At 43.1% G+C, this 18,985-nt stretch overlaps 3 protein-coding genes across 8 annotated transcripts in view; 1 reads left to right on the forward strand and 2 right to left on the reverse strand.

Moving 5' to 3' along the window:
* The window catches only part of LOC126561502 (2-oxoglutarate dehydrogenase complex component E1), a 189,470-nt gene that overhangs the window by 13,207 nt on the left and 157,278 nt on the right, over positions 1-18,985 (forward strand). For 3 of the 6 annotated variants that reach the window (XM_050217687.1, XM_050217688.1, XM_050217689.1), the window contains 6 exons: positions 1,181-1,671; positions 1,747-3,362; positions 3,434-3,578; positions 3,691-3,845; positions 6,685-6,819; positions 8,669-8,770. In XM_050217687.1, the coding sequence (XP_050073644.1) occupies positions 1,181-1,671; positions 1,747-3,362; positions 3,434-3,578; positions 3,691-3,845; positions 6,685-6,819; positions 8,669-8,768 (2,642 nt within the window). In that variant the 3' untranslated portion in view covers positions 8,769-8,770. Of the gene's footprint in view, positions 1-1,180; positions 1,672-1,746; positions 3,363-3,433; positions 3,579-3,690; positions 3,878-6,684; positions 6,820-8,668; positions 8,771-18,985 lie in introns of all 6 variants that reach the window. The other 3 variants (XM_050217690.1, XM_050217691.1, XM_050217692.1) reach the window with 2 other exon arrangements.
* LOC126563178 (RNA-binding protein 8A) lies at positions 11,635-12,141 on the reverse strand. Its single transcript, XM_050219801.1, has one exon. The coding sequence runs from the start codon at positions 12,138-12,140 to the stop codon at positions 11,646-11,648; it is 495 nt and encodes a 164-aa protein (XP_050075758.1). The 5' UTR covers position 12,141; the 3' UTR covers positions 11,635-11,645.
* LOC126561722 (iron-sulfur clusters transporter ABCB7, mitochondrial) lies at positions 12,977-18,854 on the reverse strand. The gene is made up of 7 exons (XM_050218029.1): positions 18,690-18,854; positions 16,625-16,796; positions 15,170-15,293; positions 14,953-15,107; positions 14,701-14,867; positions 13,293-14,474; positions 12,977-13,216 (listed from the first exon to the last, which is right to left on the reverse strand). Exons 1-7 carry the CDS (start codon positions 18,819-18,821, stop codon positions 12,977-12,979), a joined length of 2,172 nt encoding a protein of 723 aa, XP_050073986.1. The 5' UTR covers positions 18,822-18,854.

Genomic DNA, 18,985 nt, shown 5'->3' on the forward strand with positions numbered 1-18,985 from the left:
GTTTTATGTGTCTATTGAACTTTAAATTCTCTAAAACTTGTACACAAATATTGCGAAACATAACCTTCCTTTTCGTGGTAATTTTTTTCTTTGTATTTTTTATTCGCATTAAGCTAGAGTTCTTTTCTTTCGCTAACAAATCATGATCGGCTGTCAATCATTCAAACAACAGAACACAATAAAAATAAGTTATCCGAATTTCAATCTTATTTTTCTCTGCAATTCTCCTTTTGCTTACCATAAAATAATTATCTTTCTGATGATTTTTAGCTAACGTTTTGCTATGGAACTTGATCAATAGTTCTTAAGCAACATTTTAATTCTTCTCATCAGGACAGTAGAATAGATCAAACGTAATTTAAAAAAAAACGCTCAAGCATACCGATCAGCGCCATTTTGAATTAAGGGTTGCCATAAGTTATATTTATTTTCCATCTTCGACTGATATCAATATGAAATACTTAAACACAACATTTCAAAATCGTTTAAGATATCTTTCATTTTATCCTTAAGGATAACGGGAAGATAATAGCAAACCATCTAAGAATTATTTTTGAGATTTCTCCGGCCCTTTTGAAATTAACTTATTCTGATTTTTAGCGAACAAAGGAGTTCTATAAGATTTTTTTTTGTACATTCCCTGCCAGTGTTCTCTCTCATAATGATATTGATTGAGTGGAAATATAGATTCCTCAAAGATAGTAAAGAAATTATACTTTCTTAGACATACAACAAATATAATTCCTCTAAAGTTCAACAATTCTCTCAGGTCTCAACCTACAATCTTTATAAAAACACGATTCTCAAGCATATAGAAAATCCTAGGTTGAATGTTCGAGGGATCCAATTTTGGTGTTGTATTGATAATTCTCTCCTTGATGCAATCAAAACCATAAAGCTATTTTTTTTTTCTTCGTTTATTTGAAGAGGCGTTGAAACTCTGAGGCTTTGGCTTTTAAAATATGGCAACCCTATTCTAAACCAAGTTAAACATGTTGATGTATTTCATTCGATCGCTCGCAAAAACCAAGAAAAAGCGTTGTTCGGTTTGCTTTTGGTGTGTGGTATTTGTGTGACAATTACAATAAGCACAGAAACTGAAAAAATCAAATTTCTTACACATTTAAATATTCTTATCCACAATTTATATGGCTCTCCTGAAATGTGTTCGGCCAAACAGAGGAAGCCGACATGGAACGCGTCTTCAAGCTGCCGAGCACAACGTTCATCGGTGGTAAGGAAAAGTTCCTGCCGCTGCGTGAAATTCTGGGCCGACTGGAGAAGGCGTACTGCAACAAAATCGGCGTCGAGTTCATGTTCATCAACTCGCTCGAACAGTGTAATTGGATCCGCGAACGCTTCGAAACGCCCAACATCATGACGTACACGAACGACGAGAAACGACTCATTCTGGCCCGCCTAACGCGCGCCACCGGATTCGAAGCATTCTTGGCGAAGAAATTCTCGTCAGAAAAGCGTTTCGGTCTGGAGGGTTGCGAGATCATGATACCCGCGATGAAGGAGGTAATTGATGTGTCGACGCGTCTGGGCGTTGAGTCGATCATCATGGGTATGCCGCATCGTGGTCGTTTGAACGTGCTGGCCAACGTGTGCCGTAAGCCGCTGCACCAGATCTTTACGCAGTTTGCCGGTTTGGAAGCGGCCGATGATGTATGTCTGAAAAGCTGAGTTGCGCCTTTGTGGACATTGGCAGTGATAATTTGATTTCTGTTCTTCTCTCCATAGGGTTCTGGTGACGTAAAATACCATCTCGGTACGTACATTGAGCGTCTCAATCGTGTGACGAACAAGAACATTCGTCTAGCCGTCGTCGCCAACCCGTCCCATCTGGAGGCGGTCGATCCGGTCGTCCAGGGTAAGACGCGTGCTGAACAGTTCTACCGCGGTGATGGTGAGGGCAAGAAGGTGATGTCGATCCTGCTGCACGGTGATGCCGCATTCTGCGGACAGGGTGTGGTGTTTGAGACGATGCATTTGTCCGACCTGCCGGACTACACCACGCACGGTACGATCCACATTGTGGTGAACAATCAGATTGGTTTCACAACCGATCCGCGTCATTCGCGTTCGTCGCCCTACTGTACGGACGTGGCACGCGTCGTCAATGCGCCAATCTTCCACGTGAACGGTGACGATCCGGAGGCGGTGATGCACGTGTGCAAGGTGGCTGCCGAGTGGCGTGCCACATTCCACAAGGACGTCATCATCGATATCGTGAGCTACCGTCGCAATGGACACAACGAAATCGATGAGCCAATGTTCACGCAACCGCTGATGTACAAAAAGATTCGCGGTACGAAGCCGGCACTCGATATCTACGCTAATCAGCTAATTAGCGAGGGAGTTGTGACGGCTGAGGAGGTTAAGAGCGTGAAGGACAAGTACGAGAAGATTTGCGAGGAAGCGTTCGAGCAGGCAAAGACCGAAACGCACATCAAGTACAAGGACTGGATCGATTCGCCATGGTCGGGCTTTTTCGAGGGCAAGGACCCACTGAAGGTCGCCCCGACCGGTGTAATTGAGGAGACGCTGGTACACATCGGTAATCGGTTCTCGTCGCCACCACCGAACGCTGCCGAATTCGTCATCCACAAGGGTTTGCTGCGTGTGCTGGCCGCTCGTAAGGAAATGTTGGAAAACAAAACCATCGATTGGGCTTTGGCCGAAGCGATGGCGTTCGGTTCGCTGCTGAAGGAAGGCATCCACGTGCGTCTGTCCGGACAGGACGTGGAGCGTGGTACTTTCTCGCATCGTCATCACGTCCTGCACCATCAGACGGTGGATAAGGCAACGTACAGGCCGCTGTGCCATCTGTACCCGGATCAGGCCCCGTACACGGTGTGCAATAGCTCGCTGTCCGAGTTTGGTGTGCTCGGATTTGAGTTGGGCTACTCGATGACCAACCCGAACGCGCTCGTCTGCTGGGAGGCTCAGTTTGGCGATTTCAACAACACCGCACAGTGCATTATTGATCAGTTCGTGTCGTCGGGCCAGGCAAAGTGGGTGCGCCAGAGTGGTTTGGTGATGCTGTTGCCGCACGGTATGGAGGGTATGGGACCGGAACATTCGTCGGCTCGTGTCGAACGATTCCTGCAGATGTGCTCGGACGATCCCGACTACTTCCCGCCAGAGTCGGACGAATTTGCCATCCGGCAACTGCACGACATTAACTGGATCGTGGCTAACTGTTCGACCCCGGGCAACTACTTCCACCTGTTGCGTCGCCAGATTGCGCTACCGTTCCGGAAGCCGCTGATCGTGCTGACGCCCAAGTCGCTGCTGCGTCATCCGGAGTGCAGAAGCAACTTCAGCGAAATGACGGACGGAACCGAATTCAAGCGGTAGGGTGTTACTGAACATTTTTGGTCCTTGGAAGCTGTTTGTACTAACGCGTTGCGGCGTTTATTTACAGATTGATACCCGACGCATTGACCGCCGAAAACCCGAACCAGGTTAAGCGTGTGATCTTCTGTACTGGCCGTGTGTACTACGATCTGCTGAAGGCCCGCCGTGACCGCAAGCTGGATAATGATATTGCGATCAGCCGTATCGAACAGGTTAGTGCAAGCGATGGGTAAATACTCATTTCTCCCGGAATCGGATAAGTCCGACATAAGTGACGTAGTCTTGTTGGAGGAAAACTTTATCTCTTGTCTTTATTTCTTCCAGATCTCGCCCTTCCCTTACGACCTGGTGAAGGCCGAGTGCGCCAAATATCCGAACGCCGAGCTGGTGTGGGCCCAAGAAGAGCACAAGAATCAAGGCTGCTGGACGTACGTGCAGCCACGCTTCGACACCGCGATCAACTCGACTCGTGATTTCAGGTGAGCAATCATTTCGTTGGCTATGAACTTGTGTACGGTTACGTTTTATTTTCTTTGTGTTCGTTGTTCATCCATCTGATCATCCTTGAACCAATAATTCACAGCCACACTACTGACACACAACACCATACACAAATTAAAAAAAAAAAACACAAAAACTCCTTTGGTTCGGATTCGTTGGGAAAAGGGTTTCTCCTATGCTCGCTCTATCACCCAGTGATGGCTGTTTTCCTTTCGGACATAAAACAAAAATTCATTGGCTGTAAGGCGACTAAAGCTAGATAGAATTTGTTAAGATGATGTCCCTCGTGGTATCTACTTCTACTTGCGGTTTGGTTGCAGCTCCTTCTTCACTAATTGGTTGAAACAAATACACTCACACACACATACACTTTACACAGGACATACATACTAAGCGATCGATTCACCAATTCCTTTTCCTCATGTCATTCCTCATATTTGTCCACGCTCATACCACTATTTAAATGTTTTAGACAAATACGTACAAAAAACAGAATCAAAACCTTCCTACTTGAATAGGTAAAAGGCATTTCGTTTCTTCCTTGCTGTGCACCTCCCCCTAGTACTGAACTGCTGTGCCACTTTTATTCCTATTTTTCTATCTCTTCACTGCTCACAAAAAAATCTTTAGATAAAGCGCACCCTAATTCTACACTAGATCTGCACAAACATTTCTCTCAGATCGTATCCGCATCCTTTGCGGCTTTCTATCTATTTTCTTCTCCTATTTCTATCACTACTTCGGTCTCCATCTGTCTGTTCTTCACTCTATTAATCTGTTCTTTATCGTATGCTAGTAGATTTTACGCACTTGTAGACCGATTCCGTAATGTAGTACACACACACACACATACGCGCGCAATTGGCTGTAACGAGATAAATGTGTAGATTCGAAATTGATTGTTCGTCGGTTGTGGGTTCGCAAATTCAAGTGACGGATGCACTGATATGCGGATAAGGTGCGCATTGGCTTATCGGATGAAAGATATCTTATAATTTGGCCTTTTTGTAAAAAAAAAGATCTTAAATTTAGTACGGTGATGGGTGGTTTGAACCAGCTGATTAAATTCTACTACACATATGGTGTCCAATTTCTGAATCCTTAGCTGTACATATTAGAACCGCAACTTTATTTCATGGCGAACATTTTGGATTGTAACAGTTGTAGTCAAATATTGGGAACCATGGGATTACTTTTAAGACTTACGTTCCTCTATGATTATTCTTCTTCTGTTATCCAATAAAAGTCACTCGAATCACATCAAATTCTCGAAAATATGCAATAATATAGCGCCATCTATTAGAAAAAAGCCATGAATTAGGTTGAAGTACTAATTAATTACACAATTTAAGGAGGTAGTGCACTTTGAACGCCAAATGGAGATCGATGGCTGCAAATGTATTTTTGTTGCCCCTATATTGGACAACACTTTTAAACGCTGGACATGATAAGAGTCCAAACCGTCGGAACTAGGAAGAATTTGGTGATATCTATCCGATAAATTTCATATCATCGTTTGTCTTCAGACAATAAAACATTAATGTAATTGCCATTTTTATATAACATTAATTTTTTATACAATTATCGGAAAACTGTTTTCCGTCAATTATACTTGATAGTTTTGAGTACCGACTCGGATTTGTTTCGCGCTTTGGAACTTACGAACGAACTATCTGTTGAATGCTTATAATAAACCGTTTTTTTAAAATGCTCTTTTAAAAACTAAAAAAGAAATTTGTTTTTCTTGCAGAGTGTACTGCCCCTTAAAGCTAAAGCAATCAGAATATACACTTTCCATTACTGCTGTTTTCGTTTTATTGTTCATTTAGCTCAATTTTATTAGATAATACCCTAGAGTTGTGTCTTCCTGTTTTAAGTATTGTTTTGCAATTACGATCAATCAATAATAATTTATACTGTTTAATTTTAAATTTAATTACCTGCTAATAATACACCTTATGAAAGCCCTAGTTTTGATCCTTTTTTATTTGTATGTTTTTTTTCGTTTTGTTTGATTAATGTTCGGTTTGAATAGCAGTGATTAATTCGTCCTTTTCTGTTATTTGATTAAACCATTCGTTGATTCTAATAACGTAAAGATTTAGTACTGTTATAGTTTGCAGTTTTTCGAAAGGAATATTTTATTTATTTATATTTGTTAAAACCAAACAGTATAGTTGCAATTCGCTTTAATGAGCCAAGTTCACCTTAAAAATATGCGTAAGTGAAAGCAAAAGTCCTCTCTCCACCCTCTTTCACCCATTCACCCGTTATCAAAAAAAAAACCCAAAAATGCTTCACGATTTAAACAAAATTCGGACACAAGCCAAAAAGCAATCGACCAACACGAGGCCCGTCCCCGTCTTGTTCTTCATCTTGCAGCGTCGAGGGCGACGGAGCAGTAAATGAAGGTTACAAAGATGTGTTTGAAGCATACAAACCTAAAACCCGACCGCCGACCGCTGGCAACAACGAAACCCCCCGGCAGGACACCGCTACCTCAGCGCATTCGCCACCGGAGCGTCCAGCTGTCCTGTCCACTTCCAGCTCGTCCAAGTCCCAAAGTTCGTGGTTTAGTCGTTTGTTTGGGTTTGGCAGTTCGGCAACTTCCGCCACCAATAGCGCCGCCGCCGCTGATGCCTCCGCCAGTTCGGCGCAAACCCAACCACATCAACAGACACAATCCTCTTCTTCATCCACTACCACTACCACTACTACATTCCCTTCATCCACCACCACCACCTCCACTAACGATAACCGTAGCGAAAGTACCAATAAACATAACCACAACCCTCCTACTCATGCCCGTATTGACAGCGTGCAAGAAGAAAAGCTTGTGCAGCAGAAAACCGGCCAAGGATTCAATATCCCGCAAGGTACCTTTAACTCTCCGACGAGCGGTTCTGCGGCCAGCAAGGGTCGCAAAGTGCGAATCTCATCGCGACCACTTAGGTGAGGGGCCTCAACAACAACAAAAAAAACCATACACAGACCAAAACTCTCCCTCTCTATTACTATCTCTAGCTCTAGATACTAAATACTATACCCCTAATAGTAAATAGTATTAAGTAGCCGCTGGCGCTGCATATGCAAGCGGGCGGCTACTGCTATGCTTGCTTATTGCTATTTAACGTGTCAACAGTTGCGCAGTAGATGATGCGAAGTGTTCAGTCCATTCAGTCATCGGGAAGAGACCCGGTGCCATTTTGCTTTTGTCTTATGCACTGTCAAATGATTAGTGATTCATCCATTTGTCGCTCCATGAACGTTGTTTGGTACTATTTAAATTCATTTAACAGCCAATTATATCGACTGAATGCTGCAACATATGCTTTTGTATGTTATTGATGTTACGCCGAATCGGCTAACTCGCTCGCTCCGGAAAGGTAAACACGAAGCACTTATTATGCATTCGTTGTAACATTTTTACTTTGAATTCAATCGCACTCATTATGCACTCTTTGTTACTGAATTTAAAAATAACGGTAAGACCCTATTAGGCATTTAAAAACAAGCGTTCTACACGCCGGTGATCGATCTCACTTTTTTAACTCCAAGATGACGGCTCTTTGCCGCGTATTAAACACACCACTAGCTTACGGTATAATAAAAATTTAACGTTCATATAGCAAAAACAGTTCTACATGTTCATGGCATAAAACTGAGTACAAATTGAGCTACAAAATGAGTGCTTCCCCGCGGCGAACGATCCGGAACGATCGAGTTATCCAATTTGGCCCGTTGTCTCTGCGCATTGTTAGCACTTATTGGCGTGTTTTATTATTTCTGCATAATGTGTTGGTTGGCCTTATAATTTTTTCATATTTTTTTATTATTATCATCTTTAGTTTTCATTACACTAAAGGTGAATTGGCACTAAGATTTGACGACCACTAGTGGAAATAGTGTTTTAGCAAACTAGCACATGTTATTTTTGCACCTGATTATGTGCGATTTATGCTTTTACTAAAATTTATTTAATTCTTTATTATTGTTTTGCTCAATATTTAATTTATTCAGTATTGTGTTATTCATGTGTTGGTAATAGTTTATTAACATATTGTGTATTACTAACGAATTATTATTTATTTAAAGTGTGACGGCTTGCGCCGTATTGTCGTATTACTAACGAATTATGTTAACTATTTTATATTACTATTGTTTTATTCTATATAAAATGTTTTATTCATACTCTAACACTAACTACCTATAGCTTATGCATTCCTGTAAAACAATTTCCCCGTGCCTGTCTCTCTTTATCTATCTCTCTGTGTTATTGATTTCTGCTGCATGGCTTGGTGAATCTCTCTTCCCTAGAATTATGCTTTTACATTTGCCGCACTTTTACGTTACGTTGTGTTGTACATTCTGTCAGTCATTTACGTTTTACACGCGCAAAATACACTTTTGTCATACCACCTACTCGTTAATTAAAGTGTGTTCCTATTCAAATGTTGTTAAATAATTCATCGCTCACCTATTCCCCTCATATGACAGCCATGTTTTTCATTACAATTATGTAATTTCCTTGTTTCATATTTACGTACCATAATTTTTGTTGTGTTTTTTGTTTTTTGTACGGAATTAACAACCCTCCCTTCAATGCATTGTATGCTAAATTGCTCTAGTAAAATTAAATTAAATTTTTCCACCAGTTTTACCATTCGCACTTGTTTACGGTTCAGGACAAACATTGATAAATTTATATTCTTTCTTTTTCATTTAAAAATTTTCCCCCACTTGTTTTGTCTTCGATTTCTGCAAACTACTCTTCGACCTAACGTACCTACCTACCCGACAGCTATGTTGGACGTCCGTGTGGTGCATCTACCGCCACCGGTTCGAAGGCGCAACACTTGAAGGAATTGAAAAATCTACTGGACGACGCGATGGCCTTGTAAATCAAAGTTCGCTGCTGCGTACGACAAAAAACGGTGTGTACGGTGGGTGTGTTTGTTTGGGGGAGCAACAAAAACCCAAACACATCAACCAAGGGACCGCAATAAGAAGGACGAGCGTGCGCTCTCGCGTTGGATCTTTTTTTTTTTTAACGATGCCGAGCCCTACCCGCATATCTTTTTTGCTCGACCACGACGATAACGACACGCAAAACGACGAGACACAGGGAACCGAACGAAGGAAGGAACAACACACGTAACGCGTCTGTCACCGGGCTGCAGCTAGCTGGACTATATTTCTACGATATTACGAAGTGAAGAAACAAAACAGGATATCCTTAAACATCCTACCTAGGACACAGGTATCGAGGGGGGAAGGAGACGTTTTCGGTGGGTAGTGGCCACCACCGCCTACCACCTGCAGCCTGCTCGGTGGTTATTTATGAAGTTTTTGCGCTAGTTTGTAGTAGGTTCTATTTAATACGAGATTAGGGGATGCGAATTGAAAATCTAAAACACAAGAATACATTTAATCGGTACACAGTTATATAAAGTGAATAAAACCAATACCAACAATTGTAACAGGTGTGTGAAAACACTGGAGAGAAGAAAAAAAACACTAAAGGAAGCTAAAGCTTGATGGTAGTATGAATACGCGGGTATCTGTAGCGTCAGCAGGAGAATTTTTGTTTCGCTTCACATACATACACGGATAGAGATCCTCTCTACAGGTTCACACAAGTTCCCATGTAATTGTAATAGATTTTTTTTGCATTAGGAAAAACAAAGATCTATTGCGAAGGATAATAGTAATTTACATACAAACCCACATACACACCTAAACATCAAAACTCGATGTATACATACATTAATTTTAATTATTTAGTGAAGAGAATAGATAGTGTGCAGTCATCTGCGGCCGGCACGTTGTTGTGGATTGTCCTCTTGCTTGTACGAGAGGGGAGACGACCACACGAACATATTTATTTATATATCTTTTTTCCTTTCTTTCTTTACACTGTAACTGTAACACTGAATGATTATGAATGTTTAGTAAAACAAAAGGCACTAGTTCTATTTTATTCTGTTGTTGATACGTAGGGCGGACGCGGAGCGCGGTCTAGAATTGTTCTCTTCTCGCGTCACGTGTAGATTGTTTGAAGTGGATTCAGTGGATTAAGCGAGAAAATCTAAAATAACATGAGTCTGTTGCGCAGTAAATAAATGCAACACAGATGGAGTAAATGTGTTTTGTTTTATTTTAACTTTTGCCGTTCGGTTTAGATTTGGTTTCCTCTTGCTTTCATCGATTCGTTTACAGGGAGGTGCAATTTTATTTTTGACAATAACACAGATAACACAAGTAAAGATAACTCTAACCCTGCGGTAGTGTAAGCATAAAGACGCTTTTACTAATAAAGAGTGCTTAGAAAAATAATAACAAAAATACAGCAGTAGGTGCATGTAATGCAACTGAGAAGGATTAGGATTTTCACAACAAGGATGTTTTCTGTTCCGCTGATACTAAAGACACTGAACCTCTTGCCTGATAGATAAAAAACCAAACAAAACAAAATGTATCATGATGAAATCGATTGGTGCTGGTTTCCGTTTTAAACTGACAAACTAACTTACGTACGAAAATCGTTGAGCAGCAACTAACATTGAACTCTAACCGATATTGGGACACAAAATGTTGAGCGTAGCGCGATCCTGACACTAAATGATAGAAATAGTTCATACAAAAGTAAAGTTCTTACTTACCAATGTTCAAGTATTCCTGGGATCGTACGTACCGTTTTAGTCATCTTTTTCTTCCTCTTGCTAAACTAACCAATAGTAGTTGCACCAGTCATTGACGGCATCGTGTTAAAAATCTTACAAAAATACCCCCAAAGCATGGAAGTCCCGGTAGTGTCCCAGTTTTTTGGACAGCTCAGTATTTAAAAAAAGGGAAGCTAAGCTCTTATGCATACAAAAATTCACTCGCACAAAGTGCTTTATGTGGTTGTAAATACACTTGTTGTTAGGGAAAGTGTGTTAGTGGGAAAAAAGGGGGTAGCTCCCTTAACTACGGTGGAGCGGCTTTGACGCAGGGTGGACAAGCGTGGAGTTGGGAATGTGGGAATGTGTTGCAAATGTAAGGATATATTTTGGATGCACTTTTTAAGCACTTACTACACAACAACACCCCCTGGCACTTGGAGTTCTTGGCACAGATTAATATGAAAACCAGCTGTCTATGACTATGAAAACGATATAAGAAAAAGCTATGACCCATTTATTAAAGCAAGCGACAACGTGTGGGTCAAGTGATATATGGACTAAAATAAAGCAAAGCGTAAGAAAAGTAGCACGTACAAGACAGACTTTACTATTTTATACTATTGCACGATTGGAAAGGATATTCAGCACGAATGTGCAGGGATATGACCGTTTTGATGACAAATTACTTTAACCAGCTTTTCATTATACGCTTGCAGTTATGTCGGGCGAGCGGTATCTGCATCTACCGCTACCGGAACGAAAGCGACCAACAATCGTGAAATTGACCTCCTGATGAAGGATGCGATGAGCGTTGGAAAACCTCCGAGAAGAATGCCTCCTTCGAATGGTGGTATGCAGCCTTCCAGCAGTAGTCAACGAGGAAAGGAGGCAAGCAAGATCAAGCGTGTCGGATTTGCTTCCTTTTTGTTTTAGTTGATTCAAATAAAAACATCCGGCAACAACGACGGGAGAGGTACGTGGTTAGATGTAGTACATTAATTTATTTCATTCAAATTTTACATGTTCAAATTCAAATTGAATCATACGTTCTCGCTATTTGGGGGATGTACGATGAGCTGTGTGTGTGTGTGTCCTTTCCTCGCTTCTTATTTCCTATCGTCGGCGCCGGTCGGATGATTTCTTAAGCTTCTTTGGCCCTTTCACAAAGCACCAATCGACGGCAATCGTCTGTCCGAGCACTTCGGACCCGTTTAGTGCTTCCTTCGCTGCCAGTGCCTGCTTGTACGTCTCGTACTCGACCAATGCGTAACCCTTGAGGAAACCGGTCCGACGGTCCAGATTCAGGTGGATGTTCTTGATGTCACCGAACTCGCAGAACTTCTCCTGTATGTCATCTTCCTGCGCTTCCTCGTGAATCGACGTCACGAACAGGATCCATCCTTCGACCGATCGCTGTGGGCCTGGTTCCGCTTCCTCTTCATCGTCCTGCATCCGCTCGTAGTCGATCGTTTCGCGGGGTATGCTTTCATTGCCGAAACCGCGTCCCTTCCGTTTGCGGGCCTTCTCCTTCAGCCGGGCAATGCCCTGGTCGCCATCTTCGTCCACCTCGAACTCCTCGTGGTTGTAGATATCAAGCACATCGGCCATTGTGTGTTGGGAGGTGAATTTTTTTCTGAGATTTTTCACAAATCTTTACCTACAACACTCCGTACAACGCGTCGTGGTTGATGTTTGCAAACTTTCTCTGAATCGAGGTGTTTTTTTCGGTGCTCGGGCCGATTTGACAGCTGTCAAGTAACTGACAGCAAGGCGCTGTGCCGGTTTGAAAAAGCTGTCAGTTCGATGGGCTGTTTTGAGTTTTGAATATGAAATTTGATTAAAATCCACACGTGTTGAAAAGGCGCTCTAGTTTAATTAAATAATTTCGCATTTATTTATGTGGAACGGACACAGCGATAGAACTACCCAAAGGGAATCGCTCAACGTGCTCAACGTGTACGCTAAAAGAGAGAGTCTCATTCAGCCACACACTCAAGTCTTTTACGGAAGTTACTCGACGCACGACCGCGTCATGGAGGATGTACCTGTATGGCATCTTACCAGATCTCTTAAACGAAATGAAACAATATTAATCGGGACATAATAACATACCATTATTACGACATCAAACGGAAAAAAACTATACAGTAACCAGTTTAGTAGTATTATACATATTCTAGTTTATTTGTTCATTTTCACTGTACACTGGGTATAGCACAAGGTAATTTTTGCTATAATTGTAATGAACTAAAGTCGTTCGAATCCAAAAAAAATAATCACATTTTCATTTACTACTGCTTTCTGTTACTATGCTATTTGTGTGGAACCTCGGGGCTAAGTGGTCATCTATGGGATTGGATTTAAAAATAGTCAACAACGGGGTCCTTATCATCCTGCATTATTTCATCATCAGATACCGGTAATTCTTCCATGCTAAACGCGTTTCACTTCTTCTCTTCCTCGTTCATCTTCTTGCTACTAATATTGTACAATCGATTCTGTGTGTCCCACAGCTTCGTGTAAAGGCCTCCGCTTCGTAGCAGTTGATCGTGTGTGCCGCGCTGCCCGACGCGACCATTCTCTAGCACTAGAATTTCATCCGCATCCATCACGGTGGACAGACGGTGAGCAATGCAGATGCTGGTACGATTATCCGTTGCCCGTGCCAATGCTTGCAGGATATTCTAAGGAAAAGAAAAAAATGCATTTTAAAATGTAATTGTTAAACTGTTCTTTTGTTTTAGCACTATCTCCACTCACGTGCTCGGTAATGGAATCCAAACTGCTCGTCGCCTCGTCGAATATTAGGATGGGAGAATTTTTCAAAATAGCTCGCGCTATCGCTACCCGTTGCTTTTCCCCACCCGACAGCTTCAGACCCCGCTCACCGACCTGCGTATCGTACTGCTTTGGCCATTGCTGTATCGATTCGTGCAGATCCGCCATACGGGCGGCATTTTCCAGCTCTTCCTGCGATTTCGACAAATCACCGTAGTGAATGTTATGCCGAATGGTATCGTGGAACAGTACCGAATCCTGTGGCACCACAGCAATCGCACGCCTTAAGCTTTGCAAATCCACATCGCGGATGTTTTGTCCGTTGATTAAAATTTCTCCCGTCGTTGGTTCGAAGAAGCGGTACAGCAAACGCACCATCGAAGATTTGCCCGATCCAGAACCACCGACTATAGCTATCTTCTTACCGGCCGGGATGGTAAAGGAAAGATCCTTAAAAATGTCGTTACTTTGCGCGTAGCGGAACCCAACATTCCGGAACTCGATCGAGGCCGTCTCACGGCTCACATTTAGCGGTGGCGCATTAACTTGACTCTGGATTGCACTCTGAACACCCATCAGGGTAAACATGGTGCGCATGTCGAGCAGTGCCTGACGAACCTCCCGATACACACTTCCGAGGAAACCGAGCGGTATGGACAGTTGAAAGAGTAACCCATTAACCATCACCAGATCACCGACCGTCATACGACCTTGGGCAATTTCGTTCGCCGCCATTACCATGATGGTACTGAGCGCCACACTAAAGATGGCATTCTGGCCAAAGTTTAACAATGCCAAGCTGGTACTAGTTTTCAGGCTAGCTTCTTCGTACTTTTTCAACACCTGATCGTATCGGTTCGCTTCGTACTGTTCGTTGTTGAAGTATTTCACCGTTTCGTAATTAATTAGCGAATCAACCGCTTTATTGCCCGCTTCATTCTCCGCCTGGTTCATGTAGATGCGGAACTTGGTACGCCACTGCGTCACTGCGAGCGTGTACGCACTGTACACACCGACGCAACCCATGGAGAGTGCCGCATAAGCCATGCCACACTTCATGCCGAGTATGCTCGATACGAGCGCCAGCTCAAACATGGTCGGTACAACATTAAACACCATCGCCGTCAGCACGAAGTTAATACCACGCGATCCACGATCGATCGTCTGTCGGAGGAGGAGAAAGAAAAAGGATTGGCGGTTTTATAGTTACATTTTGAATATTGATCTTGCGGGTGTGCCTATTAGAGATGGTTTCTTTATTCCCGGAGTTTCAAATAAAAATTACTCCAAAGCATTGCGGAATAAACTCTGGATTCGACTCCGGATTGCTCGGGAGCAAACTTCGAGAGTCCGAACTCGGGAGAATCCGAACGATTTATCGAACATATACCTTCGACAGAGCTCCAGTTTGTTTGCTAAGATGAAACTGTAGATCGAGATTGTGCAGATGCAGGAACACATTGGTGGCAATTTTACGGATCGAATGCTGCGCAACGCGGGCAAACACTGCATTCCGAAGCTCGTTGAAACCGGCCGCACCGGCACGTGCAATACCATCTGTGTACGGAATCGTAAGATAAGAATTATGTTAGATATCTGGTTAAGGATAACGATAACGCTTTCTCCTTATGATTGAACATACATCCTAACAGCACGGAGATTGTTAACGCCGAGGCAGCCTGCGGTACCGTGTCCATGCTCAACAGGTTCAAATTATCAACGCCCATTTTAAACATGAACGGTACGCAAACATTCAACACCTTTGCTCCACCGAGCAAGCTTAGCGATATCAGGACACTAAAACGAATTTGGAAAGTGATTTTGTGCACAACTTGCAGTTGCTAAAACATGCAGCTTACCGCTTCCGGACCATCGCATCGTCCTTTGGCCAGATGTACGTCGCCATCGCTTTGATCATGTCCGTGGCAGTAATTTCCGGCCCATCGTACGTGCCGATCGATTCGCCCGACGCCGGATGGTGCCCTAGATGGAAACAATGACGAATGGGTGGTGTTTGTTTCGTGAATGGAGCTTGCAGTGAGTTGTTGGTGGTGGTAAGTAGAGATGTTGGGAAAAGGGACCCATTTGAAGGTGTGGTGGTGTTACGTTTCGCTAGATACGGCCCGCCAGTGAGCGATGAGGATGATGTTGATGGATAGTACCGTTCTTGTTGCCGTTGCTGCACTGGTGTGTTGAGAAGAAGGATTTCGAAGGAAGACCGTTTCGATTGATTATCCATTTATCCACCCATCCGATGCAAAACAAAGATCATCGGACGAAGGATTTCGATTCCATGTTTCAAACGCAATAGGAAACAGATAAAAAGAGAGAGAGAGAGAAAGAAGAGTTCCAGACAATAACGTAACGCTAACGAATCGATTCATAACAACAAAGCAAACAGAAAACTATACACAATCGAATGTAATTTACGTGCGTTACGATTACGAATCACAATCACAGGTTTGAACTGTACGGAATAGAATTTTGGAATTTTCATGTTCAAGTTTTTTGTACTGTACCGTACGGTCCGTTTTAGATGACCATTCAATGGTGTATGTGTGTATGTATGACAACAAATTGTGCTCGCCAAAAAGAGTTTAGTGGAAAGTGGAATACGGTACACTGGACAAACCTAATCTAAAAAAGCAAAAAACAACACACATTGCAACGGGGAAAAGCAGAAAACAGCTAACATTTTCACATGTTTTAATTAAACAGTTGTATGATGAATTGGGTTAGTAGCGTGAGCGACAAAGTACGTCCTTTTCTCACGTTGATCTCAAGCGTTTGTGATAAAAATCCTTTATGTTATGTGTGTTTTTGTGTAACAGTGTCAATCTTGGGCCAGGAACTTCCTTAAGAACGTTGGATGACCAGCGTCTGGTCCCGACAAAATGCTCCAAAATAATGCTTTGAATTTTTTGCCTGCATACCTGTACAAAACAAGGATCTTGGACACTGGGTATTCGCATAAGAATTCGAATTCGAAGAGAGTCTATTTTTTAATACATACGTTAATACTGTTTTTCTTAATCACAATCACTTAAAAATGGGAACACAGCTAACATAACTTTTAGAATATTTTTTGTTGGACTCTTTGCTGCGAGAATTTTTCGCCGACCGATGGGTTAGTAAATTGGCCAGGAACGGGAGATAGAAATGAATTTCTGTTAATACATAAATTCTGGATGATCGATTATCAGTAAGAATTATAAACGAAATTTACAAAATTTACGCTCCGAAAAGGTGCAATTTCATATTCTCTAGTCAAACAGAAATTACCAAGCGATATGCTTTCCGCTCTCTCGTCTTACCTTTTTGCTTCTTCTGAAATATGTTCAGGAGGGCATTTTCGGTCGCTTGTTGATTTTTCGTCTGGCTGGAATAGTTTCGTCTCTGTGCCCAAGGTTCCTGCCGCAAACCTTTTCTTCTCCTGTTATCGTCATTGTACCAGTTAGCGACAACGACTCCACTAACATGCAATTGCTAATGATGTGTAGAAGAGAAATAGGTGAAGATAATAAAACAAACCACCGCTATTAGAAGCTACTTTTGATTTTATTCAAAAATACACCACACTCTCGACGGTACTCTCGGTAAGCGGTTCCGGCCGGGCTTAGCTCTGGCAACTTGCTCAAACCTGCCACACTTTGCTCAATTTCCAGCAGAAGAAAGTCCAACAAACGAAGCGCAATCGCACGTATCGGTTCCAGCGGCGGTGTGTCTGCGAATGCGACCGCTTTCATGTGGTGAATGTTACGCTCCACGAACAGGACCGTTAGGCAGACGGCCAGATTGTGACTGAGCAGATCATCCGGCACGAAAAACAACTGTTCGTCCAGGTGGTGATCGGCTAGGAAGCGATACTTTTCCCGTGGCAGCCGTATACAGCGCAGTTCCGGATCGTGTTTGATAAATGCGTTAATCGTACCGATCATTAGCTCTACAAAGTCATCCGGATTCGAGGGAATGAAAAATCCATATTCGAGCATCAGTTTCGTGTTGTTGTGTGTACCGTAGCTGATGAAGATTTGTTTCCCGGCTGGATGTGCTGCGGCCGTGTGAAGGTTGTAGAACAATTCTAGTGGTTGTTCTTTAAGTAAACGATCGCGTACCTGGGTGGACGACAAGGACAGTTCGCTGTCCGTTTTTGTACCACTTTGATGATTGAAAAAGTCCAACAACGGTGCCAATGCCATGGACGGTTCATCCTCAAGGAAATCTTCAAATAGAGAGCCGGACGGCAGGAAGCTGTTGATCATTTTGACGACCATAGGATCGAGGAAAACGCTGCGGGAGTTAACCACAAAGTAAGCCCATTTAAATTTTTCCAGCTCGATACTGTTTCTGTACTCCTCCCGGAGGACGGATTGAATCTTTTCCAAGCCGCTCTTGATGGCGCCGTTTTGTTCCACCATTCTTTGTAGCAGTACTTCCGACAAATAAACCAGCTCTTGCTTGGTGCAAAAGTATGGATTCGTGAAAGAGGCCGGGAGAGATTGAAGATACGCATCCAAGCGGGAAGATTTCGTTGTACACAGGTAATATGCCAGTAGCGTTTGGAAAGTAATCTTTTCGGAAGATTGTGCTCTCTCCTGCAGTGCGGTTTCGTCAAACAAGTTCCGGAACTCATCATCACGCTCGAGAACGTTCAGGCCAATCATGGCTTCGTATGGGAGAGATATAAGGCAATCTCCCTCGGCTAGCGGTTTTCGTGAGAACAGTCCTTTACCGGTGCTTTCATAGCTGGCTATTCTTAGCGCCGTTTCATTCCTCCATCCCAATTCTTTGAGCCACCGAAACAGCGCTATATGTTCCACACATTCTTTGGGATATTGTGCGCCTTTTCTGACTCGGTTGCGTATCGAGGTCATTCCGTCAGCTGTCATTGCGTCCGGATTATGTAAGCCAGTGATCAGCTGTTTGCAACCTGCACGCACGTAATGGCGTGGCCTTGAACTTAGCCTTGCTCTGTGGAAGTTTCTTTTGCTGTTTCTTTTCCTAGTGATAAGAGGGCTTTACTCTCCCTATCTGCTTTATCGGGGACGTGCGATCGGGTGGCGACAGTTGGAGGAGAGCGAACAGATGAATCACGGCTGAAATTGAGACACAAATTTACCATCAATTTTGAAAGCTTTGGAAGCTAAAAAGGTTTTAAGAGTTTTATATCATCAAAAACATCCCGCATCTCTTCGCTCTCAACCATCCATCGCCACCACCCGCCACACGCACATATCCGTACCCGGCACCAATATCCGGGGCACGGGATTTTGCACCACGCGAGAGTACCGTCGATGTCGGTAGTGTTTGTACCCGGTTGCATTGGGTTTGCAGAGCAGAAAACCTGCATAAAAAGCGGAATCCGTTCCTTTCACTTACCCGCGAATGCAGTCGGCAGTAATTTTCGCACAGAGGGTGATGGTTTTTATACGAAAGTCGTACACCTTCCAGCAGGTTGCGGTTCAATTGAGGAGCTTGTTTTGATACGACATGCAGCAGCAGCGCGGCCATTTTTCAGCTGACGTTTCGGACTGACAGCATTTGCAATTTGCAAGCACGCGCACTGCCGGAGCTGTGTGACAACAAAAACGATAGCTGTCAAACCGGTGGTCCAAGTAGCATTATTTTGAATCGTTTTTTTTACTAACGGTGTGAAAATTACATTCCGTGAAAAT

Source organism: Anopheles maculipalpis, chromosome 3RL, assembly GCF_943734695.1.
Source record: "Anopheles maculipalpis chromosome 3RL, idAnoMacuDA_375_x, whole genome shotgun sequence".
NCBI lineage: Eukaryota > Metazoa > Arthropoda > Insecta > Diptera > Culicidae > Anopheles > Anopheles maculipalpis.

Coding starts and splice junctions, on each gene's coding strand:
- LOC126563178 (XM_050219801.1), bottom strand. CDS start 12,140: ATGGCCGATGTGCTTGATATCTACAACCACGAGGAGTTCGAGGTGGAC.
- LOC126561722 (XM_050218029.1), bottom strand. CDS start 18,821: ATGGCCGCGCTGCTGCTGCATGTCGTATCAAAACAAGCTCCTCAATTG. Junction 16,797..18,689: donor ACTGCCGACTGCATTCGCGG/GTAAGTGAAAGG, acceptor ACACATCATTAG/CAATTGCATGTTAGTGGAGT. Junction 15,294..16,624: donor ATTTCAGAAGAAGCAAAAAG/GTAAGACGAGAG, acceptor GTTTCCATCTAG/GGCACCATCCGGCGTCGGGC.